This window comes from Cryptomeria japonica, chromosome 2 (genome assembly GCF_030272615.1).
Source record: "Cryptomeria japonica chromosome 2, Sugi_1.0, whole genome shotgun sequence".
Classification (NCBI taxonomy): domain Eukaryota; kingdom Viridiplantae; phylum Streptophyta; class Pinopsida; order Cupressales; family Cupressaceae; genus Cryptomeria; species Cryptomeria japonica.
In genome coordinates, this window is record NC_081406.1 from 230,390,659 (window position 1) to 230,407,405 (window position 16,747).

A 16,747-nucleotide genomic window follows, 5' to 3' on the forward strand; every position below is an offset into this window, starting at 1 on the left:
AAAATATTAAACTTGCTATATTTTTTTTTCTTTTTATATCTACAATATTAAACTGAAACAGAAACTTGAAATAAAACAGTGATCTATCCTACGAACACATATATATCTTGGTACAAATGCAATTCTATTATTTTAATTTAAAAGAGTAGAGATGTTTAGAGATTACTTTTTCTTTTGTAGATGCACAATCTGATCTCTTACATAGCTTTTTTAATTAATTGGAGGAGGGAAAGTATCATTAGGGCGTTTTTCTGCCCAACCATTGACTTAATAGTCCCCTGTACCGTATCCAACTGGATTGGCCCGACCCTTCGCAAGGAGGTAACGAGAAGTTGAACTCATGCCATCTGAGACTGGTGTATAATCCTACACAACTCCCTAGTCGGTCATACACTAAAGGCTACCCCTAACTAGTATGACCTCTGATTGGGATGTATATCTGGATTATTGAACTGACTGATGCTCTTGACTGATGCTCTTGAATTGAGCATCACCTTGGCCAAAGCTTTTCAATTAGTTGCAATCACGCCAAAGCGTGAAGTCAATGTTCCACCCTACCTGGTTGCAACTCGGGCTTACATTTCATAGGTCCACTTTTGGAGGTACTATATATGGATGACCATTTAAAGATCACACATGGTGGCCTTTTCCACACATGAATTAAACAAGAATAACAACAATCAAAATTCTCCATAGATTGGGTTTAGTTGAATAAAATGGCCGATATCCATCCCCATCCTGAGGTTTAGGGCCATATAATTTTTAATTGTATTAGTTTCTTTCTAACTCCATTGTTTCAAGTTTGAATTGAATAACCTTAGTTTGAGAAAACTACTCTAGCCTATTTTTCCTTCATCAAACCAAGTTAACAAATCAACACCTAGAAGTTATTCTCAAGATTATATAAGCAGTTAACACAGCTGAAGAATAATCCCCACTTTATGCATTTTTTAATGACTCAGCTAAATTTCAGTCTTAACAGTTCATCTATATTCTTCCTGAATAAACTTAAAATATGAAAGCACCTCAAAAGTTAAAGAGGGTTTTTTTGCAGTCCCAACTCAGTTCTAGATTGCAAGATTATGTTGACTAGATAAGCATTCACGCATATATTTATCCCATTTTCAAATTAAGAATTAAACTCAGCCATACTGTAAATTACACAGTGTGTATAATTTTCCTACTGTTATGAATCATTCACAGCCGTACAGTATAATGTGTAGTGTGATATATTCTTCTACTAACAAAAGAATTTATCACAGCCAGACATTATAATGTACTGTGTGGTTATAATTTCTTTATCGATTTACAATTAGCCACAGCCATACGTTTAATAGCACTATGTATGTTATCTCACCCTACTTCCAGCAAGCATAATTCACAGCCATACCGTATAGAGAACTGTGTGTGTTATAATACTTTTCTTTCATAATTAAAAACTCAGAAGAAAAGAATAATTGCACATAGCCTTACTAGGCCATCATATAGTGACCTTGGTTTACTGATCAGGTGTCTTCTCTCCTGGGTCTGTAGATCTGGGTCTGTTTATCTTAATTTGTCCCCGTTTAACTGCCCAGGTCTGTTTGGATCTCCCTTAGGCTGGTTGCTGCAATAGGTAGCTGCCAAGATGACCCTCTGAATTCCTCCAACACTGGTTGCTACAATGGTTATTTGCCAGGTGAAGCTGATTCCTACTGTTTGAGTGACCTGTTCGCCAGTTATTACTGGGGTCTTCTGATTCAAGGGCATAACAAGATTGCTACAGCTACTGGTGGCTAATTTGGAAGCTGAATAACCCTTCACTCTGCTTGTGACCGGCGACCTGCAGTCTGGAAATACCTTATCTTTGCTGAAGATGGCAATCAGCACTCTAATCAGCTTTGCTCTGCCTGAAAATGGTGACAGATGATGATCAACATTTTGTGATGAATTATCTTCAGGTTTGCAGTTCAAAACACAATAGGGTTTGCTGAAAGAGACTTGGGGTTTCATCCTCACTTCCTAGGTTTGCAGGAAGGTTTTGCATCCTCATGCAAGTTTTTTCAAAAGACCAAAATCAGAAATATTCTAAATTCCAGATGTTCACACAACTCCAAAAGGCACAATTAAATACTTGTAGTAGATGGGGTGCTAGGGCCCGAAATCGGGGCCTTGTTTGAAATTCAAATTTAATCTCACTTTATGTTATTTATACTTATCAATTTATTATTATTATTAAGAATATGAATATTGTTAAATTAAACTCACGTAGTTTCCACAGTCCATGAAGATCAATAGTAGTTTCTTGGATTAAACTGTGTATAGATTTTTCTCATCAAAGTTTCGGATCATACTGCATGATGCATCATCAGGTTGAAATGCATAGAGAGCAGGATTTTTTTTTAATATTAAATATAGAGAGTAAAGTTACAAAAAGTATAGCTTCAGCAGTAACGTGAGGTCATGCCTCAAAACCAACAATCCTGACCTACATAGATCCGATCAATGACTACTAATAGTTCTGCATGCACATTATAAACAACATAATGCTATACATAGCCTATTCTATGATGTGTCCAAGCAAAAAGAGTATACATAGATAATGTTCATGTTCGAACAAAAAGAACCAAACAACATCTCAACACTCATGAAGATGATCTTGACAGGGCTCCATCCAAGCTGTCCACCCCAAAGGGCCTTCCATCTAGATTGTCTTCCTTCCCTCATGTGGCTGAGTCAACATTTGGATCTGTTCCATTGTTGGGTTTCTGGCTTTCCGAATCTCAATGCCAAGATTCTCCATTGCAGTGGCAAAAGAGGTGTGGTCTCCTGCAACCCGCCTCCATTCAAATCCATTCTCCAGCTCATATATGAACATAGTAGCATGATCATCTTTGAGAAACCGCAGAAATTTGTTCTTCTCTATCTTCATAGTTACCTTGGAATTTATCTTCATTTCTAATTTTCCAAATGTACCATAAGATATCAGTAGAAAGAATATGCCAAAATAGATTAGTATCTTTTTTCAAACCATGGATGCAACCAGTAAGAACTTCCATAATATTAACCTGGTTAGGAATAGAAATACCAAACATCAACTAGATTTCTTTAGCAATAATGCACTCAAAGAAGATGTGTCTAACAAATTCAGGCACTTTACATATATTGCACATATCAATATTGGATTGATCTTTCCTAAAAGGAAGCCTGTTAATTAACGTAAGCCATTTAAAACATTTTTTCTTAGGAACAATAGGACTGTTCCATAATCCTGTGAATACTTTCTACCACTGCTTTAAAGATAAATATGCATACCACAAAGTATTAGCATGATTGATAATAGACTCATCATAAGAGAGAGTATTATAAACAATGATAGACTTAACATTAGAAATAAGGATATCATTATTCCATTTATAAGCAGTAAATCTGTTATTATCCACATTACAATTTTTAGGCAATTGAAGAACAACACACATTTTTAACCATATTGTAAGTTCTTTTTTGGGAAGCCGGAAGATCATACTTAGCACTAAGTGCTTCCCAACTCATAAGCATATCACTATCAATAATGTCTTTAAAGCAACAAATACCTTTGTTAGCCCATGTTCTGGCAGATCAGCCTTGTGTAAGCGCAAGAGGTTTGGAGGAGTGGAAAAGGTTCCACCAGATAGATCTCTCTCCATGAATGTGATCATTGTTGCTGGCCCTAGTACTGGTGATGAATGGTCTAACTATTTCCTAGGCCCTCCAGATAGATTTAAAGACATACGAACCCTGTACTGAGACTGGGAAACCTCTAGCCACCAGGTCACAAAAGGGTAAAGACTTCCAAGATTTAGCCCCCTTAGGTACAACCCTCATAATGTTGCTTCTGACCAAGACTTTCCGTGGTTCACTGCCTTCAAACGCTTGAAAGATCCATTTTGCAGCAAGTGCAATCCCTTGGAGTCTCAAATCCTTTAATCCGAGCCCTCCCAATCTCTTCTCAATATGACACCAACCCCATTTAACTGAATGTATCTTATTGTTTCCTTTCCCATCAGACCATAAGAACTTCCTTATAATTTTCTAGATTTCAAGGATCTGATAGTTACAAAACATCCAGACAGATGAATAGCAAATGCTGTATGAAGATAGAATCTTTTGACAAACTTGCACTCTGCCAGCAAGCAACAGATATCTATTGTTCCGCTTATTTAATTTCTTTTCTATTTTCCCTCTAACCCATATCCACATTTCCTTTAGAGAAGGGGAGATATAGAAGGGTATCCCCAGGTATCTGACAATCTTGTTAGGACCCCCCCACCGGAACCCAAATTGCTGTAACCAATCCGGAGGGTCCTCTCTCCACCCAAGCAAGGTGGATTTAGTTTGAGAGATTTTGGCCCCTGAGATCTCACTGAGGAACTTGATTTTTCTTTCAAGGGCTTCCATGTTCTGCTTGGTGAGTTCTACAAATAATGTAGTATCATCTGCAAATTGAATATTTAACCAAATTTGACCCATCAGGAAGCACAACACCTTCGATTTTAGGGGAAATGGTGCAGTCTCTCAATATGTAGTACAATGCATCAGAGGCAATGACAAACAGGGTCGGGGCAAGGGGGTATCCCTACCTGATGGACCTTCCAAGTTTAATGACCTGAGTGAGTGAGCCATTAACCTCAACCTGTGCGGAAGCATCTTTGAGAAGAACCTTCACAAATTGACAGAATTCTGTAGGGAATCTGAAAGCTTCTAACATCATCAATATAAAATCCCATTCAACCCTATCAGAAGCTTTCTCAAAATCTAAGAGGAACATGGCAACATTCTGCCCGGAAGCATTAGCCCAGTCCATCGCTTCCCAACTGGTTATTAGGTTTTCCATATGAATCTTCCCTTAATGAAACCTGTTTGAGTAGGACAGATAAACTTGGGCAACACATTTTCTAGTCTAAGAGCAAGAACTTTGGCCAAGATCTTATATGACACATTGAGAAGCGTAATAGGTCTCTAGTTTTTGATAAGTGTCTTATCCCCCTCTTTGGGTAACATATTGATAATCCCTTTGTTGATGATGTCTCCTAGGGATCCTTTCTCAAGAGCCTCAACATACAACTCATGGAGATCTTGGCTAATCCATTCCTCATTAGCTTTATAAAAAATAACAAGCAATCCATCTGGGTCCGATGCTTTGTCATTATTAAGGGCTCTAATGGTATTTTTCACTTCCTCCACAGATATAGCTTGTTTCAAGGAATGGGAGTCTTCATCAGTTATTCTGCTGGGAATAAGTGCTCTGCATCTTTCTCTAGCTCTTTGTGAATTGGGAGAATCTTTAGAGGAGAAGAGCTCCTTGTAGAATAGGGCAAAGGCCTCTTTAATATCTTATACCTCCACTATCTCCTTGTTATCAACTCATAGTCTATCAATTTTTTCTCTGTTCTGCTTTTGTCTAAGAAAATTGAAGAAGAACTTAGACCCTTTGTCACCAAATTGCATCCATTGACTTCGGGCCCTAATCGTTGCCCCTCTAATCTTAACCTGTTGGTGCCGCCTCAAAGCATCCCTAGCCTTTGCAACTTTGTTGGATAACTCAAGGTTACTAGAGTTGCTTTGAATATCCTCTTCAAACTGGTGCAACTCATCAACAAGTGCTCTTTCTTGAAATCTACCATCCTTAGCTCTTTTCTGCCCAATAGTCTGAAGCAACTTTTGCCAACTCTTAACATTTTGATTCCATTTGCTGATATGAGATTGCACGTTCTTATTTCTTTTATTGAGCAACCTAATAATGTTAATGGCAGCCAACACATCTTGATCCTTAAGGAGATGGGTGTTGAGGATGAATTTGTCTCCACCTTTCCCCTTCTTGGCCGGTGTGTCTCCAAGCCTAATGAGAGAAACAACATGGTGATGATCAGAGAGGGAAACCAGCTAGTTGCCCTGATCATTCGATGTAAAGGAGAAATGATCTCTATCTGCATAAAATCTATCCAACCTACAATATATTCTGTGTTTTTCTGGTAATTGCACCAAGTGTACCATATCCTTCTCGCAGATTGCTTATTACCAAGTAAAGGTGTCAAAGAGCTTCTTACAATTCTTCATCCTTTCCCAATGCAGTTTCTCAGCCCCTTTCCATTCTATAGAAACACCTCCGGACTTATCCTCATGGTTTTCAATCATGTTGAAGTCTCCCCCAATAATCCAAGGAATGTCAGGAAGAGAGGCAATCCAGTCCCATAGTTCAGTCCTCTCCCTATAATCATTGGCTGCATAAATTGAGCAAACACCTATGACATAATTATTCAAGCTGAATGAAGCCCAAACTGCTCTTTTACATGGAGTATCCCTAACTAATAATGTGATCTTTCCACTTAGGGTTGATGAGTAGCCCAACTCCCCCTCTCCCTTTATCATGATCCGAGCAGATCTTAATAGAGTCTCTCCAAATGAAATCAAGATTGACTTCCAGAGTAAATTTAGTTGCCTTCAATTCTTGTAGCATCACAAAATTTGAATCTCTATGTTGGTCAAGAAACCTCCTGACAATCTGCTTCCTGTCTAGCGACTCTAGACCTCTAATGTTCCATGAAATGCACTTCATCATATCTAGGAGATTTGTTGTAACTCTTTGGCAGTCCTAAAACTGCTGAAGCATTTGGGGAGATCTTTTTTCTCTTCTGCTTTCCTTCTATTGGAAGATCCTTTATTTTTGGACCCTAATGGTCTACCTCTCCTTCTTCTGGGTTTATGATCAATGTTCTCATTGTCAACCATCTCATCACCTTCTTCGACAGAGTCTTCATCATATTGGGAGTCATCCCCACAGTCTCAATCCTTGTTGGGACCAGGTTGACTGGAGGCCACCTCATCCCCAGTACAGGGTCCATATGTGTTTAAACTATCACTATTGCCTATGGCATCAAAACCATCTGCTGATGGCTCACTAGGGTTGGGGTCACCTCTATTAGGGTTAGCAACAATGACCTCTATAACGCAGTTATCTGCAATCTCAACAAACTTCTTAGGGGGAAGGGCTATAGACGACGCAATAGTGAAGTTTGTAAGAGGGGGGGCTCCCTTAGCCAATACAGGGTCACTAGATGGAGAGATCTCATAAGATACATCCATATCTGTAGAGTCCTTATGAGCAACAGGCTTGATGATTGCCCCACTAGAGCTCCCTCCCTTACTTGATTCACTACTGTTTCTGTCTCTCCCTTCAAAATATTTAACCAAAGATTTGACAAGGGAAGAATTTGCATTCGTACTTGAGAATCTCCTCTCGGGGGACATCTCCTGTGCATCATCTTCCATAGGAGAAGCAAAATTGTTCGCCCCAACATTTTTATCTTTGCTTGCTCACTTCTATTGGGGTTAGCCGCTCTAATTTTTTCGAGCGCCAACTGCTGGACATTTTTCCTCCTCTTTCTAGGGTTTTTGCCAACCATTTGAAAACCCTCTTGTTGATCTTTATCCATCTGTTCTAGGGCTTCTGCAATTGCAGAGTGGGGCGGGGGAGCTTCATTGAATTTCCCAAAGTTTGCGTTTTTATCAAACTCGTGAAGCATTTTATTAGCTCCACTCATAGCATTTTTAACATTTTTACTTAAGGAGTCAAGTTTATCCATGAGAGGGGTAGAGGCCGATAAGGGCAAATGATTCTTGGAGGCAGACAAGGAGTTGTGAGCACCCTTTTGGGGTTTCTCCACACCTTTTTTCCAATTGATAATGGGACAATTCTTTCGAATATGCCCCTCTTTTCTGCAGAGGAAGCAAGCATTGACGACTCCTAGAATTTTGATAGGGCAAGAGACAATGTCATCCCCTAATTTAACATTGAGAAATTTAGGAACATCTAAACCAGGGTTAATAGAAACAAGAGCCCTAGCATCCAAATGCGGTATAAGGGAGGCTGAATTATCCATACGAATGGTTTTGCCAATTGGCTTAATCAGTTGGGGTATGAATCTCCACAACAACGAAGGGACATTTTTAACCAGAAGCCACCTAGGGCACGACAGTGCCAAGATTCCTTCATTAATGGCTTCAGGAGACCATCGTAGGGCACGAAATGTACATCTACCACCAGTCCAATATTGCTTATTAATAACTTTAGATTGGGCTTATGATCTTTGAAAAAAATAACAAATAATCCTTTTTGAATTAATCTACAGAAGGAAACATAAAACCCTAGTTTAATATTCCACACATTTCTAAACCAATCATCAAGGAATTTTCGGGCCAAACATTTATCAACATCAACAACAACGAAAAAAATAGCAACATCTTTTAATCTACTCTTTTCAAGAACAATCTCATTACACATTGAATCATTAGGAATGAGAGAAAGGGAGCCCAAGGCAAAACTAGGGTCCTTACCTTCCCCACTGGAGTTGCCATAATCACCTACTGCCAAGGGTTCAACAGAGACAAACCTAGCACCTTCTGCGATAGTGGGAAGTAGTTGAGCAACGACCTCCTTGAAGGATTTCTTCATGCCTTTGGTTTTCGCTTTATCCACCGCCTCCGTTTTGTCAAGAATTGATGGTTCTCCTTCGGAATTGTTCTCCATGAAGTTGCATTAATCTTCGCACAGGCTTGCACAGAGAAGGATGGACAAGCAACGAGGCAAGCAAGAAGGGAAATAAAAGAAGCTTAAAGAATAAAGCAAATAAGAAGAAAAGCAAACCCGCGTGGAGGAGGATTGCCACCTCCTCCACGGTCGAGGGCTCGACCCCTCAAAACGAAACCTTCGGCCCCGTTACGTCAGCGTTGCAGAGCATTCCTCTCCATCAAAGCAGAATATTTTTACTATATTATAGTTTATCATTTATTAGTGTTGAAAAAATGCTATGTTAAAATAAAAATAATAATGTTATATCCCTTGGATGGAGGGAACATGGCACATGCCTTCGGAGATCTCAAAAGAAAAGTTCCAGGAGCTAATGGACAAACAAATGCAAAGAGGTTTGAGATCAAAACAGCAAATTTTTGACCGCATGCCAGCCAAGAAGATGTAGATGATAAGTTTGTGAAAAACTATACGCAGTTTCATAGAAGGCATAATAAATTTCACATGTGATATGATCAAAACAGTAAAGTTTTGACTGCATGCCAGCCAAGAAGATGTTATGTTTGTGAAAAACTATATGCAGTTTCATAGAAGGAATAATAAATTTCACATATGATATGCTTTTGGAGGATATGGGACTCAAGGAAAAACAAAATAATCCCGAGGTTCATGCTGATTTGGAGGTGTTAAAAACGAATGATAACATTTCAGATGTCACTCCTCCAATTGGGACCTATGAGCTGGATAGATACAGTGAAAGTTGGAATGAACAGTACAGTTTGGAAAAGATAATATGATCATGTACGACATGATCATATTTCCATCCTTTGTTCTTGCTGTTTTAGCTATGTTGTATGGACTGTAGTGTCCATGAAACTTGACTGTCTGTCCAGGGCATATATCGTATATTATAAACTGCTTTTATTTTTGGTAATAGATAATCGATTCGAAAAATACAATGAAGCATTTGTGCAGTGACTGAACCTCTGTTTTCAGTTGCCTCTTTTAAAGTATGCTGAAATGTTGTGTAGCTACATCATTAATCCCATCTGGACAACTAATAGTGGTAGCATAGGGTGGAGATAAAGATGATATTGAATTTCTGTGATTACAACTAAGAACAGATTTATTAAAAATTTCTGGGTTTTGGTCATTTTCCTAACTCCAAATGGTGCATGGTTTTTGGGAGTAGTGTATCACCTCCATTTTATGAAGATATGAAAGTTTTCAGGTCAGTATTTACAACTGTTCCAGTGAGAGAGACCTCTTCCTCTGATGAAACTCTAATATTGCAAATTTGGTTTAAGGAGTTTAGACCTGACAACACTAATATCGCAAAGGAATTTTGGCCTGCCAACATATTTGTACATGGCAAAGCTAGGATTTTCTGGACATTCATTTTACCAGTACTGTATGCATTCATAATGTTGATGTGTAGCTTCGGTTGGACGCTTCAGGACCGACTTAACCATTCAACGTTTGAGTGGCCTATCGGCCTTTCACAGTCAATAAATGATATTGATTAATTAATGACCTTGCAACATGTAATTGCAAACCCGCCATTCCTTGTCATAAAGACTTATTAGTTATATTGTCACCAAAGGATATTAATCAAATATAACTAATAGTTAATGAGAAGACATAATTATTAAGGAGACGTGATTGTTGTTGAGGAACCGATCTTGGAAGAGACGTGTTGATTGGCTTCCTCCATCCACGTATATGATTCGATTTCTCCTCTCTTCCAAAGGTAATCGAATTTTCTAACTATCAAGCAGATCGAATACATTCACTTCAGCAGATCGTGCATTATCTGACAGATCGTGTTCTTTGTTTATCTTCAACAATTCAAATTGATCACACAAGCAGTTCAAATCCTCAGCAGACTGGTATATCTTCTTCAACGATTCATAGCGAGTGTGTAGACCTTCATCTTCAGCAGTAAGGAGGTTTTACAGCAGTCAGTGTGCATTCATCCACAGCAGATAGAAGACTATCTACAGCAAGTGGAGAATCAACTATATTAAGCAGTTTGTAGATCCTCAATTGTGAGATTATTGTCTACATAATTTGATCACCTAAAATTAACACATAAAGCAAGGCTATTGGTACCACATATTTTCTAACTTGAAAGTGGAGCCTTTTCTTTGGATGGAAGGTTGTATATTGAGCAGTTTAGGCTAATCATCAGAAAAAGTACATTTGCACATGAAAACAGAAATCTGCATAGATGAGTGTATTGAATTCTATGAAATCAGAATACTATCAATTATCTTTGCTATGTATTTTAAGCCTTTCCTCACATTTCACAAGTGAGCAGCCCTTGAGCAAAATCTACATCAACCAGATGGCTATTAAAGATAAAATGATGTAAAGAATTGGCAAAATGGACATTGAATTGCTGTTCTCCCCTTTCTCTGTTTTTTTTAGATTCATTAATGAGGGATCTATAGGGGTCCTCACCTGAAAAGAAAAACATACATGAACAAATAAGGACCCAATCCCGACAATAAACACATTTAAAAAAAAGTCCAAAATGGCACCAAACCACTAGCAGAACCAGAAAAATAACTTCAACCCAACCAAAAAAAATGACTAACTGCCAAAACCATACAGTTCACAAGCTTGACAACCAGCAACCAGGTTCGCCATACTGAAATGCTCCCCAGCCACCCACACCACTAGCAGTATCCATTCCTAATGCTTAAAGGTCTATGACAGCAACCTTATCACAAATGCAACACCCAATCTGTCAAATCCCTTTTCTTCAGCCGCCTTTAATATTGTCTTTATTATTAATTAAAGGTGATTTATCAACACGATTAATATAATAAATTAATAAAATAAAATAAAAGAAAAAGATAAAATTGAAATTATGTCACCCAAAATAGGACCCATGTGTCCTATTTGTGAGATATATTTATAAGTTCATTTGTGGAAGAGGATCTAATTTTGTATCTTTACATTGTATTCTGAGGTTAGGACAAAATCCCTGATCTCAACTCGGGCAATTCTACTCAAGAATTTTAGGTGGTACCGTTGATGGTGGATTTAGCACAACCAACTTCAAGTAGAATGATAGTCTACTTCTCTTGAAAAGCTGAGAGATCTCCCCAAGAGTCAGCTCCAAGGTTCCTTTTAGTCAGGTCTTGACTGAGTTGGAACATCTAAGCTGTCTATGTGATTTGTTTAACAAGGGGCTTTGCAGGGTTTCTTTCCCTGTGTGCACAGGTTTGGCATATATGACATATTTTCACGTGTTGGTGACTGTCTTTGAATAAGTTAGGCCAATAATAATCGGCTCTTAGCATTTGATGAGCTGTGGATCCACTCGACCCTTGTCTTGTTTCAAATTTATCATGAAATTCTGTAAGAAATTGGATTGTCTATTCTCTGTTCAGGCATCTCAAATATATCTCTTCATAGTTCTTATAAAGGACCACAACTTTATCATATAACTGTTACTTTTCAATTAGAGCACTCTTCTTTGTATTGTGTTAAGACCTTCAGGACACTTTTTTACGTAGCACACAGTGGGCTATATCTTTATACCAGCTATCACTGGTGATCGTTTCTACTGAGTATTGTTGACAAATTAGTTGCACATCAAACTCTGCTAAAGTTTTGGAAAGACCCTGCCCTCTAACTAGTTTCATTTGTTGCATTTCTATCTAAAATTCTTGCAAGATTGCCATCCATTTACCTCTTCTTTCTCCTAGCTCATTCTGCATCAACTTTGATTTTACTGTCTGGTCAGGAACTATAGCAAAGATGTTTGTGTGCACACCTGATTTTATTAACGAGTCAAAAATGTAGTTAGCCACTGCCAAGAAGAAAATGTATTACAAGCTGATTGAGGATGATTGTTCAGAATTCATGGCACAGTGAAAGTCATTCTGTCTTGGGCATGTTTGTTGGTTTTCACCTTGGATGATGCATTCAGTTTTTCATCAGAGTTCCCAAATTATATTCATTTAACCCGTTACTGGTACTGCATCATTTAACCTTTGTCTGCATTAGTAGACATTGCTGTTTAGAACAACTGATGAGACAATGAAGAATTTGATTATTCACCGATGATTCATCAAGCACTTAATGGAAGGAGCAAGACTTTTAGTCTTGCAAGGCCTTTATGTAGAAAGAGGTCTCCTCACTTGCCCCAACAAAATCTAACTTGTTAATTTTGTCAACCTTAAAAGTCATTGATTTTCTTGTGATTGTTTGTTGAATGTTAATAACCATTAAGATGTCTTGTATCAATTTTGTAATTGCATTCCAGACCTCTTGCATGTAGATCAGTTTTTAAACCGATCTGTTTTGTTTTCATTTCAAGAGATTATCTGCTGTATTTGTTTATGTTTTTCATATCCATTTTGCACATTTATGGTTAACAGAGAAATGCCTTTGATTCCTTTATGTTGGAATTGACTGTTTTATGGGGTTATTGCCATTGCCTAGAGGTAAGGAGGTGTACTTTATATAATAATTTATCTTCCTTAAGAAGTTCAAGTACATGGACAGGTATTAGCTTCCAGAATTGGTAATTGATTATTCTGCATTTAATTTATAGGTATACTGTTTCGGTATGGACATGCTCGAAAATTGCATTGGCAGCTTTTGCTGTTGGTGTTTTTGTTGGATTTTCACTGTGTAAAAGATTGAAACGTTCAATGCGGCGATGGAGTAGATGAATGTCGAATGATGCTTGGGATTCAGTTCAATGCAATAATGACACTGTTGCTAGCACTCCGCTTTCCTTACGTTACAGCACATCAAATGATAGGGATCATGTAGTTCTATACCACACTAAATGTTGACTTCGATTACAATGGATATCTAGGTGTACTGCTTTGGCATGGCTTGCTCAAAAATTGTGCTGTGAAGTTTTGCTTCTGGCGTTGGTGTGGGATTCTCATGGAACAAATGATTCAATGTCTGCTCTGGCTATGGTGTAGATAGAAATTGAAGGATGCTTAAGATATGCAATAATTTAGTTTCTAATGTTGCATCTTCTTTCTTTATTTGATAGTGTATCAAATGAAAGGTTTATGCAGTTCTGTGCATGCTAAATATTAGATTTTCTTGCGATTGTGTAGTCCTAGAAGAAAAAACCATTTTTAGTCGTGGGTTTGTCTAAATATATTCTCCATTCAGGATTGTAAACTAAAAAAGTTCCAAATAATGGCTTGAAAATTATTTTCTGTAATTGCATGCACCAATTATTTAATGTGGGGCAAATCTGGAGTCCGAGTTTTTTATTACCAGTTTTCCACCTCCTGTATTTCTAGGTCTTTTTCAAAATGCATTAAACTTCCAATTTCTTGCCTAAAAAGTTAAACGAATGCTTCATTCTTATATTTTAATCTTCAATTCATTAGTAATAAGAATTTTAGTTGTCCATGAGATATTAGCTCACACGTGGGATTGAACTCATTGATAAAGTATTGTTTCTTTCTTCGTAGACCGATATCCCAAATTCTCTTGTAGAACTTATCCATAATGAATGCCTTTATCTCTTTGTTATTTGTGGGGCACATATTCAATATATGTTCCATTTACTCATCCATTTGATGTTTTGCTGCATCCAAGTCTTCTTTCTTTTGCACAATATGTCATTAACGACAACCTTATGCCATCTACCTTCTCCCATTTGCTTGGTTCTTTTTAAATATCTAATGAGATGACAAGGGAACTTAACACTTTATATACACACACATACACATACACGCACAAATGCAAACCCACCATGTAACCTAATAATATGGAGGTGAACCATTTATACATACATGACAACCAATTGGTAGAAAACCAATTTATTAGTAACTGATTAAGATTTCAATGAATGCAATAGTATTGCCTATTGCAAGTACTAATAAACAACTTTGAAAGTGTTTTATTTTATTAATATTGATAATATATTTTAAAAGATACCAGTGATACTAAATATTAACCTTAAGAACTCATTTATAATTCCTTCCTAAAACATATATTTGTTCACATTAATATCATGAAGATGGTAGTTATATATTAACAATCTTTTTGATTATATGGGTAAAATAGGTTTTGAATGGCCCTTGAAATCTTGTACAATAGATAACAACTAACACAAAAGCCATGAAATAGAATCATTGTAGCCGAGCTGTCTCATAACAAAAATAACAAATCCAAAAACAAATGATCAACAACCTACAACACCTTATTTAACAACCTACACAACACATCGTGTAACAAATTCTATAGCATGGGTGGAACAACAACAATGTAGGTGGCAAAGGGTGAGAACAAAGAAGGCTGGTATAGCGAAGGTGGGTACTCAAACCTCAATGCCAATGGTGATAGACTTGGTAAAAGGTGAAGTTGAAGGAGCCGATGTAGATGGAGATGAGGAGGGTGGTGATTTTGGTGCCTTACCTATCACGTTGAAGGCGAAGGATCCAACGAAGGCTTGTTTGCAAACCCTAGCAATTTTGGCATTTTTGACTAAGTTGAAGTAGATGATGGTGATTCAAATTGTGGCTTCTATGGGGATGTTGCTTGGGAGAGCTTGGTGGGGGAGGACGATGTTCTTGCTCTTTTTTCGCCCTTTGTTGTTGGTAGCGTTGAGGCAATTTTTTTTTGAGGATAAAGGGTTGAAGAGGGCAAACTTCTCTTGGATACCCTCTTTGAAGCTTGTTTGAAGGAAAAAGGGCATGTTGGGGAGTTAGGAATTGGTTTTTGGGTTTCAATCTAATGAATGATTCAATGTTCAAGTTCTTTGTTTGGATTCGTTTTTAGGATTGCCATTAGAGTTTTGGAATGAAAAGATTTTTATGATCATAGCAAATACACTTGGGCAATATTGTGCTATTGATTCAATCACCAAATTTAAGAAGCATTTGATTTTTGCTCGATTTTGTGTGTTTGTGGAAAAGAATGGGTGCTCCCTACTCAAATTACCTTATCTTCAAGATATGGTAATTGGGTGCAACATATTGATTTTGAAGGTTCTATTGTTTCCCGTTCTTGTCATAAAGTGGGTCATGCTATTGCTACTTGCCCGAGGAGAAGAACAATGCTATTCAGAGGAAAACGAAACAAATGTTTGAGGGGTCTAACAAATCTGTCGAGGAGGTGCAAAAGGTTAATAATAGGAGGAAATCTTCTATTGTATGCTCTATGATTGACACCTCTTTTAATGTTTTGGATTTGGATGAGGTTTCTCCTTGCAGTCTTAAGAATGTTCACAAGAAATGAAGCCTTGGGGAGAAGGATCCTTGTATTGTGGTAAAACAACACTCTTTGAAACAATTTTTCAAACCATTTGACTTTGGATTAGTTTTTTGTAATGTCTTGTCTTTTGTAGTGTCATAGCTGCTCTTTCATTGTTAGTTGATGTTTTGTTGGGCTTGTTGCTTTATCTTTCTCTTTGTTCAAGGGTTTGGGCCCTTTCAAAATCCTTATTTATCTAATAATACAAAAACATCTCATGTAAGAAAACATAAATATAGTAACACTTCAAATTTAGTTCACTCATTCATGTTGATTAAGACTCAAAATTCAACATTTACATGGAAAAAATAAAAAAAAGTTTATTTATTTGAAAAAAAATAAAATAAAATCTTAATTTGAAATAGAGAAAAAAAGATCAAGCACTGATGAACTTAGTACGACCTTTGTACCCTAAGAGATTGTGTTCTTTCCAAACTCTTGAGGAAGAGTGACCTTCACAACCATTTAGTTTTTTAATAAATTAATGACACACTCCTTGTTATATCATGCAAAATTGGTTTCCCTATTGAAAGTTTCTAAAATATGTGATTGATAAAGTTTTTTATAACTGTTAGGAGTTTAGTGGAAATACTAATATTATGGTTTGCTTTAAATAAATCGACTATGTAGGTCACATTATTTTTCTTATACTTTTGGCCCTTTATATGTCTTTGTGAACTTTTCTTTAGCTTTGGTGGTTACCTTTTTTGTCGCAGGAGATTTTTTAGTGAACTTTTCTTTAGCTTTGGTGGTTACCATTTTTTGTAGCAGGAGATTTTTTATCCACAAACTTTATCTCTACCTTGGGCACCATTGATAAACACCACAAATAAATGCCCACAAACTTTATGATGATCAAATTAAATAAAAAACAAATAGATTATGTTTTGTAAAGTGAGATTTTGGAAGAGATCAAATTAAATCATATTTATTTAATTTATATTTAAACATTTA

General features: G+C 37.1%; 1 protein-coding gene across 1 annotated transcript in view; it reads left to right on the top strand.

Moving 5' to 3' along the window:
• Nucleotides 1-13,643, top strand: part of LOC131050170 (uncharacterized) — a 58,549-nt gene extending 44,906 nt beyond the window's left edge. The window contains exon 2 of the mRNA XM_057984353.2: nt 13,116-13,643. Within this exon, the coding sequence (XP_057840336.1) occupies nt 13,116-13,236 (121 nt within the window). The 3' untranslated portion in view covers nt 13,237-13,643. The remainder of the gene's footprint in view (nt 1-13,115) is intronic.
• Nucleotides 13,644-16,747: the final 3,104 nt, after the last annotated feature.